Genomic DNA, 15,425 nt, shown 5'->3' on the forward strand with positions numbered 1-15,425 from the left:
TAATTTCTTCAGTCATTAAACTTTTCTAGTACTTCTTTTAGTATATTTTTCTCACATAAACACTGCGTTTTCATTCTTTTAATGAAAATAACACACAGAGCCAAGTTCCTTACCAGTATAATGAAATCATTTTACCTGATACAAGATGCTTCTCTGATAGCATGATTTTTGTTACGGGACTTCGGTGAACTGTGAAAGTCTGAAAAAGCTGAGGACCTGACCCAACTGTCTCTGGGTGTTGTACAATCACTCGTACTGCTCCAGAGCTCGTACCATAGGCGATCTCGATCCAGTTACCACTGACACCTATATAAAGTCAAGAGTTGACAGGTGATACAATATGGAACGATAATAAAAAAGCTACCCTCGCAAAGCTTCCCTATGATAAAACAGGCAGAGCTGGATTCACTGTTTATATCAGCCCCAAATCCAGTTCAGTAAAAAAAAAAAATCTTAAGACTTCTCCGGTCATCTTAAAATCATTATTTCCTTGATAAATCTTTTCCTAACCCTCACTCCAAGATGTAACTATTCACCTCCTGCCTTGCACTATTAGGTTCTATCACAGTAATTATAACACACTAATTCTGTACTTATTTCTATGTCTAGCTACTTCTATTCCTTATTGACAAAGACTGAATCATAACCATCTTTTTATCTGTCACCTCACAGAGTGCCTGAGACACCGTAGGTACTCAACATAGTTTAAAGAATTCATAAATCTGCCATGCCAAGAACACTACTGAAACAGCATAGTATTCCAAAAGCAATATTCCTTATTATGTCTAGCCTAGAATTACCATCTGCTTTACTTAAACTACAATACTAAATCATTCTCAAATAATCAAGCATTAAATATACTATTTAAGTTTCAAAACACTGTGCTAGGGAATAAACATACCCATTACATTGCTTACATCATACTTAAAATATGTTGTTTCTTCTAATCATCTAAGGTTCAGCTGTGTCTTTTGTTTTCTTTTTTTCAAAAAGTGCCCAGACCCCATTGCAAATTTAGATAGGAAAAAATTCAGTGACCTATACTCTTAAAAGCTTCATGGATAGAGAACATCTTAGCTTTACTGGCTGTTCTAGTTTTACTAACTGATTCATCTGAAAATACTTGAATCAAAGGAAAAAAAGCATGTCATGAAAAACACTTCCTAGAACCAGAAAGATGACTCCATTTTTCATGCCTTAAAATCCCCCTGCCACTACAAAAGAAGTGCTTTGATTTGTAAAACTTTCCCAGTTTTATGCCTGCCTTTTAACTAGATTTAAAAAAAAATCCACAGCTCATTCTAGAGCAGGGGTTGGTACACTTTCCGTAAGGGGCCAAGTAGTAAACATTTTAAACTCTGCATGCCACACTGTCTCTGTCACAACCTCTCAATTCTGTCATTGTGGCATAAAAACAGCCAAAGACAGTGGTATCAAAAAGAGCCAGCTTGGCTAGAAATCCATGGTTTACTAAACCCTATTTCTAGAGCAATACAATTTAAGTCCTACTATGGTTTCAGTCAAATTCATAGGTATACTCTTGAATATTTCTTTCATACTAAAAATTATGGTTTCTTTTAATAACTTAAATGAAATGATGACTTATATAAGTAGCACGTCCAAACCTATTAGTATTACTGAATACATATTGTTTCTTAGAACCCCTTTCATTACAGATAAATTTTAAATTTCCCATTTGTGCTTATCTTTTACTCCAGAATACAAAAATTCTTACTACTTTACAGAACTAGTCTGTTACTTTTATTGCAATGGCCTCTAAAATGCACTGAAAGTTATAAAATGCCTTTTTTCTACAGCTTAAATTTTTAAATTCCCAAGAAAATAAGCTTAGTTTCCAGTAGTAGTCTAAGAACTTTTTATTTTTTAAAAAGCTCCTAATTTTTAAGTGAAAAATTAGTTATTTTAATAGAAGACAAATGTGCAGAATTTTTTTTTTTTGAAATTTCAGCTAATATTATAATAATATGGCTCAACAAATGCAATTCAGCGTAAGGGAAGTTCCAATTTTCCACCTCAAATTATGTTTGTTTACTGGTCATGTTTGACTTCAGTATAAAACTGAATACAAATTTTAGACTTAGTAGAGATGAAATCCTTAGGCACTGCAGTTCTCAAAAAGAAATAAACCAGTTTAATTTGACCTAGTCACATAATAAACTAATGAATAAAAAGATAAAAAGTCAAGAATGTATATAATTGGCCATGTACTAACTTGTTTTGGGTGTGAGGTAAACACTCAGAGCAGTAATAGCATCATTTGAAGGATCATGATACAGTTCAGTTACAAGAAGATCATTATCTTTCATTCGCAAGGGGAACTTCTGCATATCTAAAACATAAAAATTTTAAACAGCATTAAAATAAATAGCATATCTATTTAAAACTGAAAGGTAATGTTTTCTTGTTCTCATTTAAAAAGTTACATTAAGCAGGAGCATTTTAAGTGACTGAACACTTACCTATGTAATATATTGATCCATTGTTACATCCAAGCAGAAGGAATGATCCAGCAGTGTCATAACTAGTAATAGGAACAACATCTTGAACCTGATGTAGTGAGAGTATTATCAGATGTTAGATAGTAATTATAATTTCTATTTTCTGGTCAATTTCCTCAAAACTTTGATTCTTCTGGTAAAGAGGCAACCAATATCCAATTTTAGTAGGGCTTAGGGAATAAACTTTCTTCAGGTGCACACGTGCACACACATATACACAAACATGCTACAGAGGAAAACCATCAATATGCTTCCTTCAAAATATTTTTTTAAATTATATTTCCCACAGCAGTACTTTCCTTTCTCAATTTCGATGGGTTGTCTCCTCTTTTTTTGCATGTGATCACTAGATCGCAGCCCACTAGAACTGGAAGGCCAAGTCTGACCAGGTCCCTCTCTTTTCCCTTTCTCACACAAGAGATTAAATGACCTGTCCAAAGTTACACAGTAAGCAAGTGACAGAATCAGAACTAGTAAACAAAGCAACTGATTTCCAGAAAGTACTTGCTCCCTTGACAATTTATTATTTCTCTGAAAAGGTGGTATTCTCTATTTTTCATTCTCCTTGCTAAAGGTTACTTGTTTTCTAGGAAATGGCAAGGCAAACAAAGTCTCATTTGTATTTATTTTTTTAAAGTACAGGAATAAAAAAATTAGTTTTTCTAGGAAAATCAATCTAGTTTACAAATTAATACCTTCCCATATTTGTGCTAAAAGAAACAGCAAAGGGCTTGAGTTTTACCACATAATAAAACAAAAAGCAAACAAACAAAAAACATAAAAAGTGTGGGCACAGTGGCTCATGCCTATAATCCCAGCACTTCAGGAGGCCGAGGCAGGCGGATCACCAGAGGTCAGGAGTTCGATCAGCCTAGCTAACATGGTGAAACCCTGTCTCTACTAAATATACAAAATTAGCTGGGCGTAGTGGCGCATGCCGGTAATTCCAGCTGCTCGGGAGGCTGAGGCAGGAGAATTGCTTGAACCTGGGAGGCAGAGGTTGCGGTGAGCGGGTATTGTGCCACTGCACTCCAGCCTGGGCAACAGAGTGAGACTCGGTCTCCAAAAAAAAAAAAAAAAAAATGTGTTTGCTAGGATAGTTGCAATACTATTTTAGTAGAGTGATATTCTACTATTCATCAAAATGAATCTTCCCTGTTTACAGCCAGGCCAGACAAGCCTGTTAAGCTTCTTCACAGATGACATTTAAATGAATTACTAAGACACCAAGTTTTGCATACAAGTCTAAAAGATTTCCAATAATTTAAAAGTTAAAAATGTTAAGGGACCTTTACTTTTCATATACTATACCTGGCTTTCATTTGAAAAGTAAAAATCTAAACATTATCTGCTTAACATTTAAGTACTCTTTATGTACCACTTATTATCCAAGAAAACAAACAATGAACTAGAGATAAGGGATGTGAGGTATCCCCTTGCTCTCTAGGAGCTGGTAACTTGTGAGAAAGAAAAATAAGACAATTATAGTGTGACAGGCACTAGAATAGACTACAATACAATCACAGGAGAGAGGGGAAGAATTGCCATCTCAATGCTGGTGGGTGAAGAGCAAAGATCAAGGAAGGTTCACAGAGGAAGTGAAGCTTGAAGACTGAAGTCAACTATGAGTTAGGTAGGGCAAGGGGAAAGGGAATATCTGAGGAGCAAGTAAAAAAAGCACAGAATCTAGGTTCATTCTAATTAAAAACAGAAATAACTAAAACTTGGAAATAATCATTCCTCTAAGCTCTTCCTGTATATAACCCTAATTTCTGTACCCTCTCAATGTCATGCAGTTATGAGTTACACAAGAAATATCTCAAAGAACTCAATCGTCATGCCCTATCCTGAGGTCAGGCTTTTAATTAAAGCCAATGCCAAAACATTTTACACCAGGAAAACATTGAGTACTTTTCAGTGATATCAGTAAAGATGTCTAAAGGATGGAGGGGAGACTGCTTTACACACTACTAACTAATTTTCTTACTCAAGTTAGCTAAATCATTTTAGCTCTAGCACTAAAGGAAAGGGCTTCAACTCCTACCCCAGATTCTTCATGGCAGGAAAATGGGGACAGATAAGGCCATGAGATTCTTCTCCCTTTGGATACTTTTTTTTTTTTTTTTTTTTCAATGAAAGAGCAGCAGAAGCCTAGCGCTTCCCAAGGCACAAAGGCAAACATTTTTACCATTTATTCTCTGGGAGGATGGGCTCTAGGATTAAAGCCTTGCTACTTCTTCTTCTGTAACCTTTAATCATGACCTGCTTTTCTTTCCATGTCTACCCCTCCATATGGGAAAACAGAGAAAGCAGAGGATAAGCAGAGTTACAGTGAGTTACAACTGCTGAGTTCTTCTCTCCCAGCACAAGCAAGGAAGCAGCCACTGTGTGGCCTCCTCTTCTTCGTCCTAACAACTTCATGGCAAGAATCCAAGAAACCATACTGATTAGTATGCATGGTTCAGTCATGTGGTCACAAATATAAAATGGAGGTGGATTTTTCTCTTATAAGGTAGCACACAGTGATTACCACTAATTTCTACATGTAAATTTAAATTTACAGTTTTAAAATACCAGTCTATCTTCCCATATAGGGCCCCTAGAATCTTTTAACTACAATCTCTATACCTGTAAACTTATCATTATTTTTTACAGGATGTTTTAACCTTCGTCCATTACTTTTTAAATAATCACTTATCTAAATTTACCATCGTATTTACCAAATCTTTCCTAATCACTGCTTAATGCATTCCATTTCTTCCCCTTCAAATATAACGTTCTTCTCAAAAAGCATTTTTCTTTAGTAGTCCTTTCAAAAATTCTCTCTGAAAAAAAAACCCTTCTCATTCAGGTTTGAATGATAGCTTTGCTGTGTATGAAAACCTAGGCTGAAAGTTACTTTCTCTACCATTTGGAGAATGCCCGTTGTCGTCTTCTGGTGTCTACCACTGGTGATGAGAAATCTGATCAAAGTCTAATGACAGGCAAACTGTCACTATTCTGTGAATACTTTTTATCGTAATTTATCTTTTATTATAGCACATTTAAACATTCAGGCTGCGAAAACTTGGTACATTTCTTTAATCAATAAATTCATGCCCATTTTCATTTCTCCAAAATGTTAGCAGTTGTTATCTTTTCCAATATGGCTCCTCTAGTCTGTTCCTATCTGAAATGCTTTCTCACTTTTTCCTTCTTTTTCATATTTTCTATCTCACTCTTGGCTCAACTGGAAATGATTTTCTCAGATGTGTCTGTCAATTTACTAATTTTCTTTTAGCTGCGCTTCTATTTAACCATTAAATAAATTTAAAAAATTTTTTTTCAATGACCTTTTAATTTTCAGTATTTTATTTCCCTCCATTTTCTGATTTGTCCTAATCCTTCAACACAGCAGCTTTCTAATTGTTCCATTATTTCCAATTTGGGGATTGCAAATTTTTTCTTGTTTAATGACTTTTCATTATTTGTTTCCATATGAAGTTTATAAGTTTTGGGAGGTTATTTTAGTAGAAATTACTCCTTCTACAGGATTCTTGTGTGCTCTCTTCTGAGAAAGTGTTCTAACTGGTGTCATATCTGTATCTAGAAATGTCAATAGTCCTAGATCAGTTTCTCAAATTGGAGTTCTCATAGAACAAAGGCAAGTTTTTGTGCTTCAATTCACTCCTAATTTGAATATGTTGGTTTCAATTTCTAATGGTTTCCTCTTGCATCTCCTTTTCCCATTCCAAGACACCAAACACACATCAAACTTTCTTGTTCCAAGATTATTGGGCAAACTTTTCCCAGTCTTCTCAGGGACTGAGAAACTTAAAACTTCAGATTTTTGTAAGAGGCTCAATTTCTACTGTCCCATGAAATCATGCCTCCTACTTTTGCTAAAATCCCAGATCCCAGAGCCTTTAGTTTGGTATGTGGTATGCAAGTGTGTATAAACAAACTAGTCAATTAACTTAATTTAATACTTAGTATAAATAATATACATTGTTTCAATATTTGTATCTAGTATTTCTATATATAAATTTAGAAAGTCTAAATCTAAGTAAGTATCTCATATTTCTTACCATAAATTCTGTAAGTAAGCAAACAGACCACAGTTAAGACAGCTGTCAAGACATAATACTGAAAAGTCAATCCCCTCTCTCCCCAACAAAATGTGGGCCTAGGATTCCTAGGATGCCTGCCTTATTCCTATTCCTAATATGCAGAGGTCTGTAAACCTATCACAAACACAAAAAAAGTTTGCTTCAAACATCAGTGCTACAGGTGCCTCACAACAGGAAAGAGAGAAGCTAAATCAAACAAGTCTCCCAAATTCTTGTCCAGCCTAGCCCATCAGACCACAGAAATTCACTTTGAATTCTTGTTCCCAGAACCAATATTTCCTCCCCAAACTCAGCCTCCACTGTGTATTTAGAGGCTAGGCTATCACTCAGATGGTACTATGGCTGAAGATCTCTATTTCTCAGAATACACACAGAGTTATCTGATTCTTTAGGAAGTAAAGTACATAATGCCTTTCTAGAGCTAACTTCCAAAGCTGTCTACTTTGATATGAGAATGAAACATGTATAACCTATGTTTCCAATATAAATCTAAATTTAAAATATCAACTTGGGAAACAGTGCCTAAAAATTGCTATTAGGCTATGTAACAGCCTAGGCTACCTATTTGACAATACCAATTAATTCCTTATTAATCTTCTTTTGTAACGTAATTCTGTGTGTGTGGGCGAGGGGGTGGAATTAAACAAAAAAAGGGAAACAAGAAACTGAAACATTTCTTTTTTTTTTTTACTTTTCTTACTCAAATCAGAGTCAACGCTTTTATAACATTTTCATTAATATTTTATTGAAACTGTCCTGATGATTTTGCAAAAAACTTTTAAGATTACATACAAACCTGGTTCATTTGACTCAAATACTTAAAATCTACCTTGATTATGTAACTAAAGAACTACATGGGATCCCAGGTCTACTGCAAATGTACGATTAATCTTTGCAGTACTTGATAATATTCTTCAATGTCTTTCTCTTTACTCCTTCCTTACCCTTCTGTCACAGAGAAAGAAATGTCTCTACTCCCTGTTGGGTCAAACCTTTCTAGCTGTGCTGTAGATCCCATATACACTCTTGACTTTTATGGGACCGGAAATAATCTCCATTCTTTCAGTCTTCAGGTCCTTCTGGCAACTCTCCTCTCTAGCTACAAGTGTGCTCAAGCCTGTCCTAACCTAGAGGAAAAATAAAGCACCAATTATCTTTTTTTTCAAACCAGCCTTGATCCTTAAGCTATCACTTGGATTCTCTGCTTTCCTTCACCGCCAAACTTCTTGAAAGGTATTTGAATTTGCTGTCTCTTTTCTCTGATCTTTTACTTCCTCATTTCCTGCAACCTAGCTTTCTTCCACCAACACCTAACTAATATATATTTGCAAATGATATCTACTGCCAAAATTAATGTCATTTCTCCATCATATAATGTGTCCCTTTGGCTCTTGGTTGTCTATCCTATCCCCTTAAATGCTAATGTTCCCCCAGAGTTCTAATTTTGACTTTTATTTCTTCTATATACCCACTCAATGGAAAATCTTATTAATTTTTTATCACATAAATATTATGGACTCCAAATATTTCTCACCCTTTCTTCTTTCCCAAATTCCAAAGGAGTACTTCCAACTATATACTTAACATCTACACTTGAACAACCATAGGGATCTCAAAGTAAAGATATTAATCAATCTAATAATTCTTCACCCTACCCACCAGCCTGCTTCTCTTCCTATGTTTCCTATCAATTCAAAATACTACTAGCTACTGGACTGTCAAACTAGAAACCCAAAATTAGAAATACATTTCTCTTCCTTTAATTTCTCACATCAATCAGACAGCAGACCTGTCATTTTAGGAAGGTCTATGAAATATTCTTCAAATGTACTCATCTTTGCCACCTCAACCACCACTGCCATTAGTTGAGGCGCTCTGCTTCTTGATTGCTGGATTGCTGTAGTAGATTCCCTCCTGACCTCCAGTCCACTTTTCATTTTAGCAACCACTGTTATCTTTCTAAAACATGGATCTGATTATGTCACTCCCTGCTTAAAGTCCTTAATTTTTTCCTCTTTCCTTTAAGAATCAGGTATTAACCTTTTTAAAGTCTTATCTCTTTCTTATTCCTCTCAAGTACTTGAGAGTATTTAGCATGCTATCATCTCTGAACAGATTATGGGTTTTCACACAGATCTGTGCTCCTATTCTGGAAATAAAATTTGCCTGGACTACCATGCTCAAGGCATAGAACTTCGAACATTTAAAATAAATGGAGAAATGCAAAACCACAGTTTAAAAAACTCACTTATTTTCCAAAGTAACTTAAACTCTTGAAAATATGCTCAAATATGCATCTAGCAAAAAAATTTACCACTACATTTATTCAATATTTGTATAACCAAAACCAGAAACAGTATGAATTCTACAAGGAAAAAAAATACATAATCAGCATACATTTCAGAAATATTTTCACTTCTGCAATATGCTTTAAACTAACCTGCCAGTGCTGAGTGACAGCATTCCACACTCCCACTTTCCCTGTATGACTCGTGGCCACCAACTGGTTACCAATAAAGAAGAGAGCATCTACAGGAACACCCAGGCTGAACACTCCTTAAATGACAATAAAAAATAAAAAGGTTAATCAGTCACCATTTTTAGAATTAATCAAAACCTGGATTAAAAACATCTTAAAGGTGACTAATTTATATTCTCATTACTATAAACTATGTGCTATACGTGTTGGGGACTAGAAATAAGAAACTCACAAGCTCTTAAGCAGCTTACAGAACTACTAAAGCAAGGAAGAGTCTGCTCCAAGCCATCTCATACTGCTGTAACACCTTATCCTGAAGCTTGGTTCCTAACCTCAGCTGATCATCAAAATAACCTGATTGATAGATTTAAAATAAACAAAACAAAACAAAAAGGATCCTGGGATCCATGCCAGACTCACTAAATCAGAAAACCCACTGTATTGTTACAAAATCCATAGGTGAGTTATATGCAGCTTGCTCATGGACCCGATATTTAAGAACTAGTGATCTGAACACACAGACTTGGCAGCCTTAACTATCTAGAATGTGTCTAAATTCTGGAAATAAGCAAAAAGGAGAAAAAAGCAGCAAGAAGTCACATGATACTAAAAACAAACATTCGGGCCTTTTACTCAGAGCTTATTTTTAAACCTCATGTTTTCCAGCACTGCAATCTCCATTTAATTAATTCAAAAGACACTACATCAGGCTTTAGGATTAAAAAACACGAGAAGACAAGACATTACTAAGAACTTACCCTTTAGTAGAGAAAAAACTGCAACCAATTATAATTTGATACAATAATAACAGAAGGATGCACAGGGTATAATAGTATCTATGGGGTAAAAAGGGTATGTAAAGGGGGTTGAAAATATATCTTAGAAAAGAAGCCATCTGAGTTGGAGTTTTTAAAGGTTAATAGGAGTCCATCAAATTGGGAGATTGAATATGGGCAAGCTCAGGGAATCAGAGCAAACAGAAGAGTAAGTGTAGGTGAGAGAGGTTGTAAGCAGCACCTATCACACATCAGTAGCAAAAGACCCAGCAATGCCTAAGCAGAGAATTCTAGGCTCACCTTGGTGCAGCATATTGGCCTTATACATTTGTCTCTCTTTAGCAGAGTACTGCACTAGGAGTCAGGAGAACCGGGGTTGGGATCCTGGCTCTCAGAGTACCTTTGTTTGCCACTTTTTTGGTTCTTATCTCAACTACGAAATAGGGTCTAAGCTAAATGTTTCAATGATCACTTGAGCTTAAAAATGTTATAATCGGCCGGGCATGATGGCTCATGCCTGCAATCCCAGCACTTTGGGAGGCCAGGGCGGGTGGATCACTTGAGGTCAGGAGTTCAAGACCAGCCTGGGCAACACACTGAAACCCCATCTCTACTAAAAATACAAAAATTAGCTGGGTATGGTAGCACACGCCGGTAATCCCAGCTACTGGGGAGGCTGTGGCAAGAGAATTGCTTAAACCCACAGGCAGAGGTTACAGTGAGCCGAGACCACACCACTGTACTCCAGCCTGGGTGACAGAGCAAGACACTGTCTCAAAAAAAAAAAAAAAAAAAAAAAAAAAAAAAAAAAAAAGTTGTATTCCAATTCTAGCACTTAAATAGCATTATCTTAATCATTTGAAAAACACTTTATGGGAAATATATTTTTATCTAATAATGCTGGGAAATAAGTCTCACCTCTACAATACTGTTTTATATAGATCGTTGGCTGCTTCAAGTATCAGTTTATTTTTAAAAAGTACCTGTGCCAATACAGACAACTTCGTCAGCATTTAGCTGAGAAAAAAAATGCATGAAACCTTGAAGAACTCATGCGAAAAACAAAGCAACTAAATGCAATTATAACATGCTTTAAAAGCATAAGCCAGAAAGATTACTGACTTCTTTTGAATCTTATACTGGTGCTAGGTATTCTCTTTTTGTTCAGAACTGTACTATACACAAGACCAGCGACAAACAACACCTTGAAAACTTTTAATCAGTCTTGTAAAAGCAAGGCATCTAGCAAGAAGACGATACATGACAAAAAGAAACCAAAACAAAAAACCTGCTAAGTATTGCTAGAAGTATCTTCTATATAAACATTTTTAATTATATGTATAAAATCCATATTTATACAAGCATGTGCATGAAACACATTATCTCAGCCCAAAAAACTAGAACAAAATAAAGTACAACACACACACACAAAGCTAAGTCCTTTGCCCAGAATTGGTTAAGAAATGAACCTGCCACTTCAAAGCATAAAGTCATTATTTTACGTTGTATACAATTTTGGGGATTCTACATAATAGTACTTTAATGATGATAACAAACAATGTGAACATGTCTTTTTAGAACATGTGAAGCCAACTATATTCAGTATTATGGGCTATGTGAAAGGCAGAAATGAAAACAGGAAAACCAACTAACATCGATTACTCCAGAGGAGGATGAGGTTCTAGAAATCAAGAAAGACACTCTGAATGGTCTCACGAAATTTAAAGTGTCACTCCTGCTTAGGCTAAACAATCCTGAGCACCAGCGACAGGGAAGACAACAGAAGTAATGACCAGTTCCTGTCTTAAGGGGCCCTCTTGGTAAAATATTGCTTATAGCAGAAACCCAGTAACTCTCGTCTTATCTAAGTTATAATGAAGGGAGTCCAGCTTTATCATGGATATACCAGCCCTAACAATTTTCTTTGGATAGTGTTGTCATGTTCTGAAGAACATTTGTTAACAACAAATGGCTCCTTTTACAGGGCATGAACAAATTACTATTGTACCAGCTCATAACATAGCTACCTATCAAATTAGCCTTTGAACACCAAGCAAGTAATAAAATTTCTTTCACTTATTGGTATGTTACAAATAGCTACTTGAAAAAGAAAAAAGAAACCACAACTGGTTTACCTTCTGTTTAATTACCAGTGTATTATAATTTCAAAATTTTTTATGTTAAATTTTCTTTTCTTAAAGTTGTTTGGGAGGACTTAAGCTGTCGATCACGATAGAATAAATGGCACCCGATTATTCTCCACTTTAAAACAGCAGTAACAACAACAAAAAAATGGACAAAATATATGAAACAACTGTTTTTAGGTATTGGACAACAGGCAGCAGAGGACCTGAGAGACAGAAACACACTGACAAGCCCCACATTCCCCCTGGCTTGCTGCATAAGAGTACTTTCTATCACAGCATAGAAAGGTGAGACCTAAGTGATACAGTTTGGTTCTGTGCCCCACCCAAATCTCATCTTGTAGCTCCTGTAGTTTCCAGGTGTTGTGAGAGGAACCCCATGGGAAATGACTGAATCATGGGGACAGGTCTTTCCTTTGTCGTTCTTGTGATAGGGAATGGATTGTCTCACAAGATCTGGTTTTAAAAACAGGAGTTTCTCTGCACAAGCTCTCTTTGCCTGCTGCCATCCACATAAGATGTGACTTGCTCCTCCTTGCCTTCTGCCATGACTGTGAGGCCTCCCCAGCCATGTGGAACTGTAAGTCCAATTAAACCTCTTTCTTTTGTGAATTTCCCAGTTTTGAGTATGTCTTTATCAGCAGTGTGAAAACAGACTAATATATCAAATAAAGACAGATGATTTCCCTGAACTGAGGAGGCGAAGAACTTGAGGCTAGAGTTAGTAGGTACAGTACAAGAAGGAAGGGAACTGTGCCAGAGGGGTGGCATAAAAGTTGCATAAGCGTTTCCCTAAGACCTTGGCTAAGGCCTAACTGCACCTGGGCAGGGCAAGAATCCTCAAGGAAAGAAAAGCTGCTGGCCGGGCGCGGTGGCTCACGCCTGTAATCCCAGCACTTCGGAGGCTGAGGCGGGCGGATTACGAGGTCAAGAGATCGAGACTATCCTGGTCAAGATGGTGAAACCTGTCTCTACTAAAAATACAGAAATTAGCTGGGCGTGGTGGCATGTGCCTGTAGTCCCAGCTACTTGAGAGGCTGAGGCAGGAGAATCCCTTGAACCTGGGAGGCGGAGGTTGCAGTCAGCCATGATCACGCCACTGCACTCCAGCCTGGAGACAGAGTGAGATTTTGTCTAAGAAAGAAAGAGAAGAAAGAGAGAAAGAGAGAAGGAAGGAAGGAAGGAAGGAAGGAGAGAGAAAGAAAAGAAAGAAAGGCTGCTTTAGGACTAAGAGGTAACTGGAGATAGCTGCTTTAGGACTAAGGTAACTGGAGATATCAGATATCAGAGGTCATATGTGGGTAGATGGAGTAGTTCCAACTCAATAAAAGTAGAGAGTTCTTGCTGAGCCCCTCTGGCATTCAGTTAAATAAGATTCCAGAAAAGCAACATCTTAAAAATAAGGACTACACCCTTGAAAAGGAGCCCTGCCCTAAAAAGCTAGAAGAGGATACCTACCCCTAACAAAGTACTGAAACAAGCCTAACAGGTTCAAGATCCTTTAGTAATTTAATTGCCTGCCAGAACAAAGCTCATAACTTTTAAAGAAAGGCAACATAATTCATAACCCTACAAAATGTATCACACACAAGTACAGCACATAATCAAAACTCTCTAGACATGTGAAACAGGAAAATGTGACCGAAAATAAAAACATGGTAACCAGATATTGATATTAGCAGACAAATACTTTAACAAATTAAACAGCTGAACATAATGAACAAAAAGACAAGAAATCTTAGCAGAAGAAACAAACTAGAAAATGGAATCAAAAAGTAATACTAGAGCTAAAAAGTCCAACATTTCAGATGAAAATTCACTAGATGAACTTAACTGCAGATTGAATACTGTAGAAGTATAAAAGACATTAAAGGTAGATCAATAAAAGATATCTAAACTGAAGAATGGAGAAAAAAATGAAATAAAAAATCAGGGCTCCCACAACCCCAGGTTAATATAAAGTGATCTAGAAAGCTCAAAAGGAGGAAGAGGGAGCGAGCAAGGGAGAGATGGACAAAAGAGGAAGGGAGACAGGTACAGGCCTCCCTCAACTGTGTCAACCAAAAATGTCTCTAGACATTTTCAAATATCCTTTGGTGGATAAGATTTCCTTGGTTGTGAAACATAAATCTAGAATATGTAAAAAACATTTACAAATAAGTAACAGGACGACAACCTCATTAAAAAGGGCAAATGATTTACAGAGACACTTCTCAAAAGAAAATATACAAACGGTCATTAAGTACAGGAAACGATGCTTAATATTATTAATCATCAGAAAAATGCAGTTAAAGCCACAATTAAAATCACTGAACCATTAAAATCCACAATAATGGCTCAAATTAAAAAGACTGACAATACAAAGTGTTGATTAGGATGTGGAGAACCTGGGACTCTCACACACTGCAAGTAAAAATGTAAAAAGGCACTTTTGGAAACCAGTTTGGCAGTTTTTCTTAACCTTAAACATACACTTTCCATATGACTAAGAAATTCCACTCCTATATATTTACCTTAAGAAAGTAAATGTCCACAGAAAGACTTCTACTTGAATGTTAACTGCAGCTTTATTCATAATATCTCCAAATTGGAAATAAGCCAAATGTCTATCAACGGGTGAATGGATAAACAAATTCTGCCGTATTATTTCAATGGAATACTACTCAGCAATAAAAAGGAACAGACAACTGATACATGCAACAACATGGATGAATTTCAAAAGCGTTATGCTTAATAAAAAGCCAGGCACAAAAGAATAAATACTATATAATTCTACTCATGAAATTCTAGATAAAGGAAACCTAATCTATGGTGACAAAAAGCCTAACTGCATAAACAATGCAGTTTATGTTGGACACCTTCTTTCCTTCTGGGAATCTGGAATCTTCCCTCAACTTTATAGATCTTAATAACTTAACCTTATTGTGCTTTATGTAGCAAAACATTTTTGCATAGTATCTATCGGTTGTAGGTTCACTGAGACTGAATACCCAAGAGTTTAAACAAAAAGAAATTGGCCAGGCACAGCGACTCATGCCTGTAATCCCAGCACTTTGGAAAGCCAAGGTAGCAGGATCACTAAAGCTTAGGAATTCAAGACCTGGGCAACATAGTGAGACCCTATCTATACAGTGATTAAAAAATAATAGCCAGGCGTGGTGGTGCCTGCCTGTAGTTCTAGCTACTAAGGAGGCTGAGGTGGGGGGACTGCTTGAGTGCCTGGGCCCAGGAGGTTGAGGATGCAGTGAGCTAGGATCACATCACTGCACTCCAGCCTGTGTGACAGAGCAAGACCCTGTCTCAGAAAAAAAAGGAAAGAAAAGAAGAAAAAGAAATTAAGTATTTTAAATAAAGACGTAAAAAACATTTAATCCAGAAATTGTTTGGTATAGACCTTC

General features: G+C 36.4%; 1 protein-coding gene across 6 annotated transcripts in view; it reads right to left on the reverse strand.

The window, feature by feature from the left end:
• Positions 1–15,425, reverse strand: part of KCTD3 (potassium channel tetramerization domain containing 3) — a 54,574-nt gene that overhangs the window by 17,351 nt on the left and 21,798 nt on the right. For all 6 annotated transcript variants that reach the window (XM_034946902.4, XM_034946900.4, XM_055108137.2 and 3 more), the window contains 4 exons: positions 9,069–9,184; positions 2,481–2,568; positions 2,234–2,350; positions 136–306 (listed from right to left, as the gene is read on the reverse strand). In XM_034946902.4, coding sequence (XP_034802793.1) covers positions 136–306; positions 2,234–2,350; positions 2,481–2,568; positions 9,069–9,184 — 492 coding nt within the window. The remainder of the gene's footprint in view (positions 1–135; positions 307–2,233; positions 2,351–2,480; positions 2,569–9,068; positions 9,185–15,425) is intronic.

Source organism: Pan paniscus, chromosome 1 (assembly GCF_029289425.2).
Source record: "Pan paniscus chromosome 1, NHGRI_mPanPan1-v2.0_pri, whole genome shotgun sequence".
In the NCBI taxonomy this organism is placed as follows: domain Eukaryota; kingdom Metazoa; phylum Chordata; class Mammalia; order Primates; family Hominidae; genus Pan; species Pan paniscus.